The sequence below is a fragment of the Eupeodes corollae genome, chromosome 3 (genome assembly GCF_945859685.1).
Source record: "Eupeodes corollae chromosome 3, idEupCoro1.1, whole genome shotgun sequence".
NCBI classification, from domain to species: domain Eukaryota; kingdom Metazoa; phylum Arthropoda; class Insecta; order Diptera; family Syrphidae; genus Eupeodes; species Eupeodes corollae.
The window spans coordinates 45,710,501-45,726,084 of NC_079149.1; the positions used below are offsets into that span (position 1 = coordinate 45,710,501).

The 15,584-nt window shown below is 33.6% G+C and overlaps 1 protein-coding gene across 2 annotated transcripts; it reads right to left on the reverse strand.

The window, feature by feature from the left end:
• Positions 1 to 632: 632 nt before the first annotated feature.
• LOC129951262 (odorant receptor 43a-like) lies at positions 633 to 5,863 on the reverse strand. 2 transcript variants are annotated; one of them, XM_056063346.1, is made up of 7 exons: positions 5,518 to 5,863; positions 5,312 to 5,450; positions 1,430 to 1,700; positions 1,269 to 1,368; positions 1,087 to 1,188; positions 878 to 985; positions 633 to 810 (listed from the first exon to the last, which is right to left on the reverse strand). In XM_056063346.1, exons 1-7 carry the CDS (start codon positions 5,812 to 5,814, stop codon positions 709 to 711), a joined length of 1,119 nt encoding a protein of 372 aa, XP_055919321.1. In that variant the 5' UTR covers positions 5,815 to 5,863; the 3' UTR covers positions 633 to 708. The 2 variants fall into 2 exon arrangements, with proteins under 2 accessions (XP_055919321.1, XP_055919322.1); XM_056063347.1 differs by having other exon boundaries at positions 696 to 810; positions 878 to 996.
• Positions 5,864 to 15,584: the final 9,721 nt, after the last annotated feature.

A 15,584-nucleotide genomic window follows, 5' to 3' on the forward strand; every position in this document is an offset into this window, starting at 1 on the left:
CGTCACAATCGACAGACGTAACTTTGAGGTAGTCAAGGACTTCGACTACCTAGGCTCTACTGCAATCGCAGAAAACAGCACCAGCGCTGAGATCAAACGAAGAATAACTCTTACTAACCGCTGTTTCTTTGGGCCAAAGTGTCGCTATATAAGACCCTTATCATCCCCGTCTTGCTATACGATGCAGAAGAATGGTATATGACAAAAGGGGATGAAAACATCTTGGGCCGTTTTGAGAGAAAAGTTTTTCGTGCGATTTACGGTCCCAATGCGTCGAAGAAGAGTTAAGTAGACTTAGCCAGAAGGTTAAAAATCCAACATGTCTGGGTCACGTAGAGCGCATGGAAACCAATGCTCCGACCCAAAAGGTCTTCGAATCCACAACCACAGAACAGCGCAGTAGAGGAAGACAGCAGATGATGTGGCGCGCACAAGTTGAAAGTGACCACACTCAACTTGGAGCGCCAAACTGGAGACATCTATTTAGGTACCGAGCTATATGGAGAAGTTTGTTGGGTGAGGACTTAGTTCACACAGGATTGTAGAGCCACCTTAAGTAAGTAAGGTTGACCACCATAAGGACCTATTCGTTATTCAAATAAAATTCAACCAATGTTATTAAAACAATTTTCATTTTTATTATTGAAGCTACATAAGTTCGAAACTCATAAAAATAATATTAATAAGAAGTTTAAGATTCGGACAGTTTTACTTATAAGCTTCTCGTAACAAAGTAAAATATGAATATGATGCATTCAAAAGTGATTGAAAAGTCTCAAGAGACATTGGATAAACATTCCCCAACATTATCTGCAAAAATAAAACAATAAAATAATAAATGTATTTAATTAAAAACAATGTTGTATATTGTGTATACCACCAATGGTTTTTGAGTCCTCATTATAAAACAAAGTAACGTCTTTTTAAATCGTCCACTGCAATGAAACCATTCAACATCATATGCTGCAACAGACACCTTAATGCTCTTTTAGACCCCTCACCCAAAATAAAGTAAACCAAGGTAGATTATATTAATGGATAACATTAGGAATGCAAAAAATATTTCAAGAATTCAAGAATTATTACCTCAGTCAAAAGTTCGTTAGCTTGCCAGTAATATGTGAAGAGGACGTAAAGCATCGTCATGATGTACATTATGACTGCAATTTTCTGCATTACCGACTCAATCTGAGAACAATAAAATTATAATTTTTCCTCATTAACTTACTTCCTTTTTCTGTTTATACTCGCAGTAATAAAACTCTTACAATATTCAAACAAAAGAGTAATGCACAAAGAATCACGGAGTAAATCATAAACTCTGCAAACAGGATGTAAGTTACCAAGGAATTTAAGTCCTCGACAAATCTATTGTTAAAAGTAAAAAATAGTATTTTTTTATCTCATATGAATATCTACATATTTTTACCTCATAATTCTGGCATGATATGAAATGCATGCGATTAGGTCATGATACATTTGTTCTTCGGATTGATTAAGGCTGTATAAATTTCTGAGCTGCATTTGGATGTTTTTTAAAGCTGCTGTTCCAAACATTGCAAACGATACGAAGAGACTCACGAATGGCATATACATTGATGTGAGGATGACAGGAAATGAAAGCTGCATAAAATATATGATTTCGTAGAAAGGGAATAAGGTAACATCGATGCCAGGAATTGCCACTCCAAACGGGTGAACTTAAAATATTAAAACAACAACAATTAATATGTTACATAAAACGAATTAAGCATTGTACAAAAATCAAGCATAAATACTCGTATTTCAACAAAAAAAAATTTGTATTATCATAAGGTACGTGTCCGCCACAGTGGCCTGAAATGTGTGTCCTCTAAAAAATTACGTATACGGCACAATGCACAAAAAAAAGTTCATATGACATTATAAAAAGTAACAAAAGAGGCTGGGATGATTTTAGTGGGATTTCTTAAATTATTACAAATACGAAATTAATTTGAGAGATATCAAGAACTGAACATCAATTTTTACCAACTTTGCGTACTATTTTTTTATGAGAAAACGGACAGTTGTTTTTTATAAAAAAAACTACTGAATATCGAAAACAATATTTTCGGTGAAATTTAAAGAGCTTGAAGACATTTTTTTTATATTTAAAAGATTTTTGAGTCGTTAGTAAATTTTTACCAAGTTTAAGTATGTTTTTTTTTTGTCGGTTTTTATTTTTTGTAAAAACCTGTCAATCCAATTTTTCTCAAAAATTTTCCGAATTTTGAAAACAATATTTCATATAATTTAAAATTAGTTGAAAGTCATAATCTTAAATTTTTGAAAAGATCTTTGGTTCGAAGTTTATAAGATTTGATCGAACTATAAATCATAAATCACCGCTCCTTATCTTTTTGACAAATTATCACAACAGATAAAAATACCACAATTGTAGGTCAAGATAATATTGAATTTTTATTCAATTTGCAAATGTGCGCTTATTTTTACAAAACTAATGAGCTTTAAACACGTGCGCAAAAGTATTAAGTTTAAGGATGCCATAGTCTGTCATTATTGTGGATTTATCTATGTTCATCAGTGTGGCCAACAACCAAAACAATATTTTTTTCGTTCAGAAGTTTTTGAGATATCTATAGTGTCCGTTAATTAATTGCAACTCTCTTGGAAATATAATGCTTATAGGGGACCTTAACGCTCGAATTGGCGAATATAAAAACTCTATATCCCATTATACAGATTCTGGAACGGTTTTTAATACGAGAAGAAACTCTAAAGATGGTTTGGTCTAATCTAAACGGGAGAAGTCTGATAGAGCTCTTCAAAACTTTGGATTTTTTGTGTTGAACAGGGTTTCCAAAAGTGACGCTGGCGGTGAATTAACTTTTATTATCGGTTTCGATCCGGTGTCTCAACGGTAGACCACGTTTTTCCATTATCAAGACGACATTTGGAGAAAAAGAAAAAGCTTTACAGCTGCTTCATTGACTTCAAAGCTGCTTTTGATACGGTCAATCGACAAGCATTGATTTACAAACTATCTTCTATTGGCCTTTCGAAAAAATGTCTACTTTTTTATTCTAACTTTGTGAGTTCAACAAAAGCCTCAGTATGGGATGACAACAACTTATCCGAAAGTTTTGAGACAGCGGCGGGAGTTCCCCAAGGATGTAATCTAAGTGCCATTTTGTTTGCACTTTTTATTGATGCAGTTTGTGAAATCCTACCGGGAATTGTAATATTTGGCGAATCTTTGAATAAAGTTGCACTGTATGCAGATGGGGCTTACGATTCAATGCTAGAAAAACCAAGATTATGATATATGAACCTAGGCAGCGTGCACGACGTGCTGAAGAATCATGGAACATCAACAACGAGCGTATTGAAATTGTGAGTGAGTTTAAATATCTATGTGTATTGCTGACCTATAACCTTAACTGGAGCAATCATGCGAAAGAGAAAACCAGGGAGGCCAAACTGCCCCTAAACCTGATGTGGCCCAATTTTTTTAGCAACCAATTTATCGACTTCTCATCAAAGTACAGAGTCTTCAATGCAACAATAAATACTTGCTTATGTTACCGGGTTCAATCTTTTGGATATGGTCAAATAGAGGGGAAAAGCACCGATATATATTCAGAATCTGAAACGGCATTCCGACTATTAAGCTAAAATTATGTAAAGAGAAAATGGGCTTGATCTTGATAAGACTGCTCCGTTCAAATGCATCTCCCTTCAGAGAATGGAACGCGCTTGCTGCAGGAGTTGATATAGTACTCTCCTTAAGGGAAAATAATAAAGAGGAATGGCAAAATATGTTCACGGTTTTGATAGCTAAAATTGATGAAAAAACTTTATTTAGAACACCTGCAAAGAGCATCCTCATCGGCAAGCAGAAACATATACAAGCGCTTAAACCATAAATTGTTCTCAACTTCAAACTATTTTTGTAAAGAGATGACTCTGGAAGCTATCGGCCCCATTTTTAAAGCTAGAGACGAGATCCTTAATCTCACCTTTGTCCCCCATATATCAGACCTCTCACAAATTTTGCACTCTGTGCATTGGTCTATGGACCAACTTATTGACATTCTTAACGGGCTGAGTGGTTGGACCAATTTCTTTTAATTTTGCAAACATGCTTTAGCTTATAGAAGTAGCTTGTGATCAGTCATGTATCCAGTTATGGCAAAATAGAACTTGTTTTCATCTACAAAAAGAGTTTTTAAAAACGGTAAAGTTTATTTTAAAGATTTTGTGTTTCAAATCACGGCAAAATTGATGTTTTAAGTCTCGAATCACTGAGTATGTAAAAACGAAAAAAAAGAAAAAACGAAAAAAAATAGAGCTATTTAAACTCATATTTTTTGTGTTTCAAATCATGTCAAAATTGTATAGATATCTTTAAAGATTATAAAATCATTCAAAACTTTTTTATTTATCTTCTTTTTTATAAATATTCAAGTAATTAAACTATTTATCTGTTATATTTGAAAATTGTTATGAAAATCACAAAAAAATACCGTTTTTATTTTCGTATACTAAACACAAGAAAAACAAATAAAAAAACTCATAATGTTAAACTATTTTTAACTAAAATGTCTATCAAGCAGACGGCAAGAACGCTATGCCCTTATATTCTTAGCATTAAATTAATGTAGTTTTATTATTGAAATAAAGAATTTAATCTAAACTTATCTAACCTAGTGTCCGTTTTATAACCCGTCCGTTTCATACAAATCAAGCATAAATATTTCAACAAAAATTATGAATTAACATAAGGTACGTATCCGGCACAGTGGCCTGAAATGTGTGTCCTCTAAAAAATTACGTATATGCCAAAATGCACACAACAAATTTCATATGACATTATAAAAATTAAAATAAATTAGGTGGTGAAATAGTCCTTAGAGAATCAGGTTCTAGTGACTTACAACTCTCAACCATTCCTGTGTGCGAGTCGTGCGAGATGAACTTTTTATCACAGTAATTACTCTTGGAGGATTTCACAATTCCTCGAAAGAGGCTGTACCCATGCACAAATGTTTAGGTGCCACGGGCAGCGATTGAACCCAACACCTTTCGCATGGCAGTCACACGCACTAACCACCATGCCACGAGTACTACATATGATATTATAAGTCTGATTAAAATCGGATGACTTAATCTTGAATGAGACCATTTTTGTAAAGACTTCAAATTAGGCATTAAAGTCTAGTTGCTCAACCATCAAAATCAAGGTTCAATACTTGATCCTTACTTCAGTAGTTTTGACTTCTCAAGTTTCGTGATCAATTGTCATAAGTTTATTTTATAGAACTCCTACCTTTGGTTTTGCTAAAGACTGGATAAAGAAGTGCTCCAATCAGATCAAAGAACGAAGCAGTCAAATTAAAAGTTGATATTTTCCTTGATTCCTCAGTTGCCTTTTTTAAGGTTTCTATCGCTGATTGATTGTTGCTTTCCTTAAGAAAAAAATATTTTAAGAAATTTTTTAAAACACTTTCCAAATAATTGTCAGATTCTTCTCACTTCAATATCAACATATAGGGCTGCCAATTCTGTCATAAAATTTTCAAATCTCGCCCGATTGAATATCACCATTACAGTCCGCAGCAAGGAGTTAAAAATTGCCATCGCGTAAAATGCGTTCAGTATGAACGTATCCACTTCGCCCCATTTCTGATACAAAAATACAAATTGCAGTACATTCATAATGGCAATTGGTCCGACAAAAATATATCGCCTCCAAGTATGTGACAATATTACAGACCAAAATTTCCAAATCTTAACGTTAATTGACAAAATTGGAATATTTTCAAATGACATTTTTTTAATCCTTCCTTCAACTCGAAAAAATAGAAAAATAGAATTTAACTCAAACAATTTCACTGTCGAAATATTTAAAATCACAATAATTCAACATAATTTATATACTTTTTTATTTCTAGGATTGAGTCCTTCGTGAGCCGATGGGATTAAAATGACAATTTGTTGCAAAATTTATGTGGCAAGGATATGCACCTGCTAACTTATAATAACAGTCGTTTATTTGGATATGATATGAAATTTATTACATGCCATAGAACAGGGATTAAAATTGGCACTTTTCTGATGGTGTTTTTAACTATTGGTTATCGTTAGCAATTGAAATAGTTAAACGGTGGCGGCGGCGGTAGCATTGTATAGAAATGGGAGTTATATAAATACGTAGGTTTTCAATAATGTTATTTGGTTATGTACGTACACATCCCTAGTGGTTAGGATAAGCGTTTTATATCTGTTAACTTACGGACATTTTTAAAATGCAAAAAATATCACTAAAGTTATAACATGAAATATGAATGGTTTTAGTGTTGATTTAAAAATAATAGTAGACACATATTTCGTCTATAGGGAATTTGTTGACTTTTGTTATATTCAAAATTAAGTTACACGTTTAAAAGCTTTTTTTCTACTGTAACATTATATTTGTAAAAGTGAGTAAGGCCGGCAATGGGACGGGACCTGGGGAAACTTTTGCTAGTCTCTAGTCAGTTTCGTCGAATTAGAGAAATATCAGTCCAGTCTAATGTATCGTCTTGATCTCACAGATATCACTTCACCTAGTCTATTCTAGATTTGTTTTTTTTTTTTTAATTTTGTCTAAAGTTTTAAGTAGTACCCGTGGCATGATGGTTAGTGCGTTGGACTGTTATGCAAGGGGTCTTAGGTTCAATCCCTGCCTGTGCCACCTTAATTTTGAAAAAAAATAATTTTCGCGGGTACTGCCTCTTGCGAGGAATTGACAAATCCTTCAAGAGTAATTCTTGTCATGAAAAAGTGCTTCCTCAAATTAGCCGTTCGGATTCGGCCTTAAATTGTAGGTCCCTTCCATTCCTGACTACAGTACTCGCACATAGGAATGGTTGAGAGTTGTAAGTCACTAGGCTCTGGTTCCCAACGGACTGTAGCGCCACCCAATTTAATTTAATTTAAAGTTTTAAGATTAAACTTAAGTCTACATACTGAGATGCTCTTTTTTTAATTACGTTTGACAGTTTTTAGGAATTAATATTATTTTTTTTTAATCTGGACAACTTTTTTCCATCAAGAACGTTTTGTATAAATAAATAGAATAAAATATTAAATAATATGGCTAGTCAACGCCGGAAGGAGGGTATGTTGAGGTCTTTGCCGAGATAAATCAATTAACTCAGCTTGTCGATGAGCCAATTCGAATCCTTGACGTTGCAGTTTAATCCGCCAATACCCTAGACTTGTTTCTTACTTCTGATCCTTATAAATACACAATCAGTGTATTACCGCCACTATAGGCACATCAGACCATTGTAATTGTATCGTATCTGCAAAATTCTTATGTCTAAAAACCCAGTTAAAGAAAAAACTCCTATGAGAACCGTTTGGCAATATAAGAAAACGAACTGGGACGGTCACAATTAATTCTTCAGGAACTTTAATTGGTCGCACTCGTGCAGTTGCAAGAGTACTGAAAGATCTTGACATGCACAAATCTGCTGGCCCGGACAGTATTCCCACTATTGTTCGGAAGATGTGTTCTTACACGCTGGCAAAACCACTGCGAAGGCTTTTCCATCTTTCCTACTCTACGTCTACAGGTCTCTTTCCGAGCGGATAGAAAACAGTATTTGTTCCTTTCTAACTATCGCCCAATAGCACTCACGTCCCTTCTTTCCAAGGTCATGGAAACGCTGGTTAATTTTCAGCTTAAGAAATATCTTGAAGAACGAAAGTTTCTTATTTACCGGAAGTATAGGTTTCGTAGCAATAGATCCATTGGTGATCTCATAGTTTATCTCACTGAATAGTGAAACAAATCTTTACATCGTTCTGGAGCAAGTAAAATTAATGCACTTGATATTTCAAAGGCATTTCAAAGAGTTTGGCATCAAGCTCTCTTATCGAAAATGCATGTTTTTAGAATTGATAGATCTATTCTTCGTTGGGTTAGAAATTACCTTTCGAACCGTTCAATTCAAGTAGTGTTGGATGGGTTCAAATCTGATATCCACAAAAAAAAAACACTAATGTGCCCCAGGGCTCCGTTTTGACTCCGAAGCTCTTCCTTATGTTTATAAATGATCTTTTGTTTGAAACTTCTCACCTGCTAAATTGTTTCGCCGACGAAAGTACCCTCAGCTTTTCATATTCGTTTCTAGATTCATATCCTTGTCCTTCGGATGTTGAACTTCAACGGCAGCGTATGATAAGCTTATTTAATTCTGATCTTGACAGCATTGTATAATGGGGAATCGTAAACCGTGTAGAATTTAATGCATCGAAAAATCAATGCTGTCTCCTGTCGTTAAAGCGTAACCCGCCCCCAATGCCGCTATCCATAAGCGGCACTTGCATTCAGGAAACTAATTAACTTTCATTACTCGGTATGTATATCACAGATCACCTCTTATGGAATGATCACATATTCGATATTGCCAAAAATGCTGCTAAGTGCTTAAAATTTCTCCGACGGTGCAAGAAATTTTTCACCTCTTCTGATCTGGATGTAATTTATAAAAGCTTTCATTCGTCCAAAACTTGAATATAACTCGCATATTTGGGCAGGTGCCCCTAAAACAAGTTTAAGTATTTTGGACAGGATCCAACAAAGAGCTTTGAAAATGAGATGCGATAGAATTTTAAAAGAACCAATTACGTCACTTGAACACCACCGCAATTTTTCATGCCTTTCGTTTTTCTACCGATATTTTTATAAACAGTTTTCTGTCGAATTAGCCTCAAACAATTCAGCCGTAATACTCGTACTTCTATTAATGCACATCAGTTTAACCTTGAGCTCAATTTCGGACGTACTTTAAAGTATAGAGATTCTATTTTAAACGCACATCGAGAATTTGGAGTGCTTTACCCAGCTCTGTTTTTCCCTTTCATTTTCATATTCAAAACTTTAAGACTAAGACTGTATTGAAATCACCTCTTTAATTCTTAACTATTTTCCTAAAGCTCGCACTGTGTTTAAACTTTAAACATGTTAAGGGTATTAATAACCCCTTGATTGCCTGTTTATTATATAAAACAAAATAAGCAATTTATTTAACAATCCGAAAAGTTTCACGAGATCAGTCTCAGTGAGTCTATGTAAATTTTGTCTCGGAAATTTTTCTCATCTAGTGATAATCCGTATCTAGGACTTTATAGTATTAAATCGAAATTGATGAAAGTTCAACAAATCCTTTCGAAATATGGAATTAGTACCTATCACACTGCACATACAAAATATGACTTTTGATTTGATGGGAGGGGCACTCTCAAAGATACGTTTATACTTGCGACGCACGCGGGCAAGCGGCCTTAGAAATATCATGGACGTGAAAAAGTATTATGTCAAAAGTTTTACTTCAGCCTTTTAAGCATTTGTTTCTTTTGTTTAAATATGGTCTCTCCAGTACTCATAACAGATGCAAGACTTCGGGTTCTTTGTAAAAGGCATTCCAGCCCACGTTTGGACCCGTTGCAGTGGTATGGATAACTAGTGGCTAATCATTTTCCACAGAGGCTTACATTAAGCACTTTAAAGTATACATAGATGCTGTGATTTAGATGAACACAAAATTAGGTCATCACATAACTGTCATGATCGCTTATAGCTTATTTGTATACATGGGCTTAAAATAAGAATTTGTGGTTTGGAGTTTGAAAGGCTGTTAGAGCCAAAATTTCCGGTTGTAAGGCTAATGATGATAATAATTGTATAGTGTTGTTTCAACTTCCCATAAGAAGTAGTTGTGATTTTTGACAGACATTTCTCAAAGTTTCAGGGTCCCTAGAATCTAAATAAAAGGTTATAAGAAAGACGTCTATGTATGTGGGTTCGTACGTTTGGAATACCTTTTTTCGTCAACCATATTTCAAGAATCAGAAGAGATATCGTCTAAAAAATAAAATCAGTTTTACAAATAATAACAAAAAAAAAAAATGGAGTAAGGACTCTAAAAAAAGCTGAGACAGTGGTTTTGTTGCAATTAAAAAAAATGTGCTGACCTTAAATATCTCTCGAACTAATAATTCTAATTACTTTAATTAAACTGTATATTATACATTGTTACGTCAGTCCAAATTGGTATAAATTGAAAAAAAAAACGGTCCACTATTTTTCCAACAAATGAAATAAGAACATTAAAAAAATACTACAAACATTGGTTTTCGACTAAAAATTTCAGGTACAAGAAGAATATTCAAACATCAAACTTATTTTAGCAAAGTTTTGTTGTTAACTTTTAGAAAAATTTTATCATAACAACCAAAAACTGATAAAAAGCAGTTTCTGACTGAAGTATCTTGAGAACTAAGAAAGTCATTGATATCTTGTAAATATTTTACAAATATTGACAGAGGGGTAATGGTAAGTTATCCATGTGAGTCGCACTCTAGCATCATTTTCATCCTAAAAGGCTGTAGCCTTAACTAGCTAAAATGACCAGCTCAAAATATTTTTTTTCTTAGAACAACTTATTCTAACATTAATAGAGAATTAAGGGGTTTTCAATAAGGGCGGGTAAATGTTGAAATGGAATTAAACAAGCTGTGTGTGAGGTATTAACAAAATTATTTTTTTTTTATAAAAAGGCCATTAAGTGTGGAATTTGACATCCTTCAAATGCCCCCCTCGGCTTCGGATCCGAGTGGTCAAATTTTCCATGAATCTAGCGCATAGATACGTATAGCTGAATTTAAGCGATAGTCTGTGATGTATTTAACTTTAGGGCATCGGTCGATTGAGATTTTGTTGCACAGATCTACGACTCCAGGAAACCTCACAGGAAAATATCTAGCGGGGTCAAATCACATGACCTTGGGGAAAAATTCATGTTAATTGATGCGTTTGGCACGTAGTGCCTAGCCTACCTGCTGAAACCACATGTCGTCTAGGTGCATATTTGATTTGGGCCATAAGAAATTAGTTAACGGTGACCGCCTCACTAACGTTGTTTATAAAAAAGTATGGACCAATTACTTCGCCGTAGTAGTAGTACCAGAAGCATGATGGTTAGTACGTTGGACTGTAATGCCATAGGTCTTGGGTTCGATCCTTGCTCAAGCCATCTAAAGTTTTTTTTCGGGTACCGCGTCTTGCGAGAAATTGACAGGTTCTCCAAAAGTAATTCTTGTCATGAAAAGGCTTTCTCAAATTAGGTGTAGGTCCCTTCAATCCCTGACAAAATTACTCACACACTGGAATGGTTGAGAGCTATAAGTAACTAGACCCAAGTTCTCAACGAACTGTTGCGCCCAATTTATTTATTTAACTACGCCAAGGGCCAAAATACACACCAAACGATCACTTTTTAAAGGGGCATTGTCACCTGGTCAACCTAGCGTTATATGGTTTCTTCCTATATATGGCAATTTTGATTGTTTACACAGCCATTCGTCCAAAAATAGGCCTCGTCATCAGGATCCTCTTCCAAACGTTTCGAAGCTCAGTCATCGAAAAAAGTCGAGCGTTCATGGGCAGACCATGTCCAACAAACATGAATATGTTTGAGTTTGTAGCGTTTTATTTAAAAAAAAGAGTTCATTTTATTAAAAAAACATTTTTGATATTTAAACATGTAAACATTTTAATGTTTGACCTCAAATCTTTGTTTGACACTTATTGTCAGATATGTTGATGAAAATCCCACCTCTGTTAGAATGTGTCCTTATTGTCTTGACTTTCTCTTTTTCAAATAATTCCTATTTAAAACCAATATATCATCTGGTAACTATAAATTGCAGAGGCAAACAAAATGTAAGGGAAATAAGAAGAGTTTCAACAAGAAAGAAAAACTTTCAGTTTCACATTTTTCTTTTCGAAATTGCTGCAGCATACTTTCCTGACTTTTGTCGCATCGTTTAAAGTTTTCTGTTTTTGTAATGCCTAGGTTAAAGTTAAACATATGGGTAAATCCTTCTAAGGATACAAAAATTCACAATAAAAGGACGAGAATGAATTAATTAAACTATTACTGAAAAGACTCGTCATCTTCATAATGACAAATTTATACCTTTTCTATTTTATCAGCAAAAAGTAGAAGTATGAGAGAGTCCTTAGACTTAATTCGTTTGCAATTGGCACTCACAGTTTTTATAGTCGCTGATGAGCTAAAAGGTTAACCACCAGAACATATTTAAAATAAATCTTTTGAGATGAAAATGCGGCGAAGACGTATTAAAAAAAATGGTTATTGCTAAATTAAAAATAGGAATCGTCCACCGGAAAATTAACAAAATATGCTGGAAAAACCAAAAGAAAATGATTTTGTTATCATTTTCATTTCCCCAGAGGAGCTTTCTTGATGGAAAGAGTCATCCTTGTGTTCAAATAATAACGTTTTTCAGAGTGGGTGTTGGTCGGTATATAGCGGTTGGCTGAATAGGTTAGGTCCCTAAGTAAATGTTTATTGACGTGTACCAAAAGGCTCTTCGTAGGTAGGTACATATAGCCCAGACAAAAAAGCTGCACTATATATGCACTTAAATTGGAGTTAGCGAAAGAGAAGAAAAAAGGACGAAACAAACTTTTATTATAGAGCAGTTGTCTGGTCATGCTTTTGCCTTTGAGGTTATGTTTTGGTGCTTGGCAATATTATTACGGAAAAGTCAACATTTCATCTTTTCGTGTAATCATGAAAGCAAATAAAAATAAAATCCTAAGCATTCTGTTTAACTTTTATCTAAACAAGGATGTAGACCATAAAAAGGATTGGCGATATACATCTTTTGCTTGATACTTACCTACAAACCATAGCTATGCCAATCCCATATGGAATGTTATATACAAAAAGCTTGTTGGTTTAAAGAAGACACAAGACAAAATGCAGGGATTTCCATTGCAGATGTAGACTATTTGCATTTCGATTAGGATAATGCAAAACAAGGGAGGTCCTACGTACTAGATAGGTAGGTATACACTATACAGTAAAACAAAAAACTGAAAAAGAGGGAAATTATTTAGGTTGCCATAGGGAAAGTTTCTATAAAGGTACTTAACCTTTGAAATTTTGTTATGACGTTGTTAAACACACAGCTTTTTAAGGTATTACTCTCATATGCAGTAAAATAATACATTAAATTTTGTTTGTTTTTTAAAGTGTCCTTATTTTCTTTTCTTTGTGCCAAAAGTATGGAATTGTATAAATTTATTTAAACTTAGTTCTTGCATGAAAATATTATCCAGTATCTCATGAGGAACTTACATAGACTTAAAGCTCCCCCTATATAAATTAACATCAATCTATTGACACATGACAAGAGTTAGTGCTTTTCCTGAGTTCTTATATAACTCCCAAGTCCCAAATATACCAAAATATGAAAATTAGTCTATAGTACCTATTTTCTCTTGTTAAAATTGTTCCTCAATTCTGGTTGATAAAATCAAAATTACTATACGAACCTCTCACAAGTTTCATTCAAACCCTAAGCCAGTTATATAAACGATGTTATAATAAATGAAGATTTATAGGAATTTTAGCTAGGGCTTTTGGCAACTTTTACTAAGAAGCATTTCATTTGCTCATACTCTCACATATCTTAGCATTTGTCATTTAGAGAATTTATGAAAGGTTTAATTAGTTTCATAAGCGTAAATGTCGTCTTCTTCGTAGTCATAATATTAACAGGATTACTAACATACTTCCTTTTTGATATATGACCCCTAAATGTGTAGAAAGCATCTAAAAATACCGAAGAGAGAGAGAGAAAAAAATTAATTTCATCAAGACTTTTATTAAGGCAATTCAATTAGCAGCAAAAATTATGGAATATATAACAACCATCACCACATATTATAACCAAAAGAATTTTAGCCACCCCAACCAAAATATTGTTCTAGGCAAAGCCCTTCGAATGAATCAACCCACCAAAATAAGGAGACTTCGTCCACGTGGCTTAGATGGACATAATGATGGAAGAAAAAAAAACTAACTATGTACGTGGTGAGGAAATCTAATTAAAAGATGGTACTATAAGACGCATGTGACTTAGGCCAGCCATCATGAGCCTTTATGCCCGACATAATAACAAACAATAATCGTAAAATATATTTTATAAGGTTATGACAGAGTATGAAGCTATTATTTGTAACATTTTCAGGACGATCGTTGGTCGTTGGTCGTCGCTCGATATGCGTGGTGTGGATATGAACTGAACTGACGACAACTTGGTCGAAAAGAGTAATAGCCATTTATTGTACCTATAAAATAAACGAACCTATAGACGCTGGTTTGGCAATAACATCATAGATATTATATTCACCACACGAACTGACCATAACTGAAGATTTAACGAAACGCGTGTCTGTATTAAGAAGTTACTTATTTATTATGAATGATTGATTTTTGTGCGTATGTTTCCTATTTTTATTTATAGGTTATGGATGTTTTGTGCAGATATGAAGACTTATTTTCCACATACCTATCAAAATATTTAAGCTTCGTCTTTTGGGTGTCTTTTCATGACACATAAACACCAGCTTTGATTTTTCGTTATCGTCGGCCTCATAAGCAAGCCTCGTAACTTACAAATTTCACCTAAAAACGGATCTAAATACACTTTTATAAATTTCGACCTCTTGGATTTATGGAGTTATTTTAGTATTATTATTATTTAGAATAACAATTATGAAGGTTTTCTATAGCAAATAGATTGCAAATATCATTTTTAATCAGGAGTTTAAAGTTCTGCTTGGGCTTTTTGAACTTTGAAATAAGGCTTAAGCTATGGATAGTAATTCCCCATTAACAAAAACAAAATGTAATTTTTTTTAATGAACAAAGAATCAAACACACTATTTCCCTATTAATTATTATTTGCTGGAGTTTGAATAGTTACTTATAAATTGTGCGTCTAGAAGACCATTTTTTAAACATTTTACGAACATTTAAAAAAACGTTAAAGAAATAGATGCACAATGTCGTGAAAAGTTTAGAGCAACGAGAATTTTAGTGAATTGATAAAAATGTATGAAATAAAAAAAGTTTCGCAAGATTAACTTGATGAAAGGTTTAGAAATAAAATCAAAACAGCCTATCAATTCCTTGTCTCGGATTTCCAAACACACAAATTATGAAGAAGAAAAAATGAAACATTTCAGAAAGTTTATAAAAAACTAATCAGAAAAACTTCTGAAATGTTCCTGCAAAGTTTCTGAAAGTTTTTTTAAACAATTGGGAACGTTTCTGCCGTGTGAACACACCTTAAGAGACTTTTTGGATTTTCAGAATTTTGGTTACCAAAGTTTCACCTAAATTTACTTCTTATTCTACACTAATTATTGCAAACACGAAATGCAAACTTGATTAATCTTTTGAATTCTGATTTATATACAGTTTGCAAAATAATTTCATCACATTTCATGCTTATTTTTTAAGAGAAGACGTAGTACAAGGAATAAAAAATCTTTTGTTCCCTGCTTTCATATTAATTAAGCTCTTACTAAAAAGAGACTAGGCTGATATATTCCCAAATATGTCAAACCTTTCGATATTTTGAAAAGAATTTAAAAACATTAATAACAACATTTTGTGTAAGAAAAACAAGATCGAAGTTAATATTTTTCTTTTTATATATCGCACGTA

What these genes read in the sequence shown, in the direction of transcription:
- LOC129951262 (XM_056063346.1), bottom strand. Translation starts at nt 5,814, where the DNA reads ATGTCATTTGAAAATATTCCAATTTTGTCAATTAACGTTAAGATTTGG. An exon ending in TATCATGCCAGAATTATGAG is followed by an intron (nt 1,369 to 1,429) that starts GTAAAAATATGT and finishes TTTTAACAATAG; the next exon opens with ATTTGTCGAGGACTTAAATT. An exon ending in CTAACGAACTTTTGACTGAG is followed by an intron (nt 986 to 1,086) that starts GTAATAATTCTT and finishes GGGGTCTAAAAG; the next exon opens with AGCATTAAGGTGTCTGTTGC.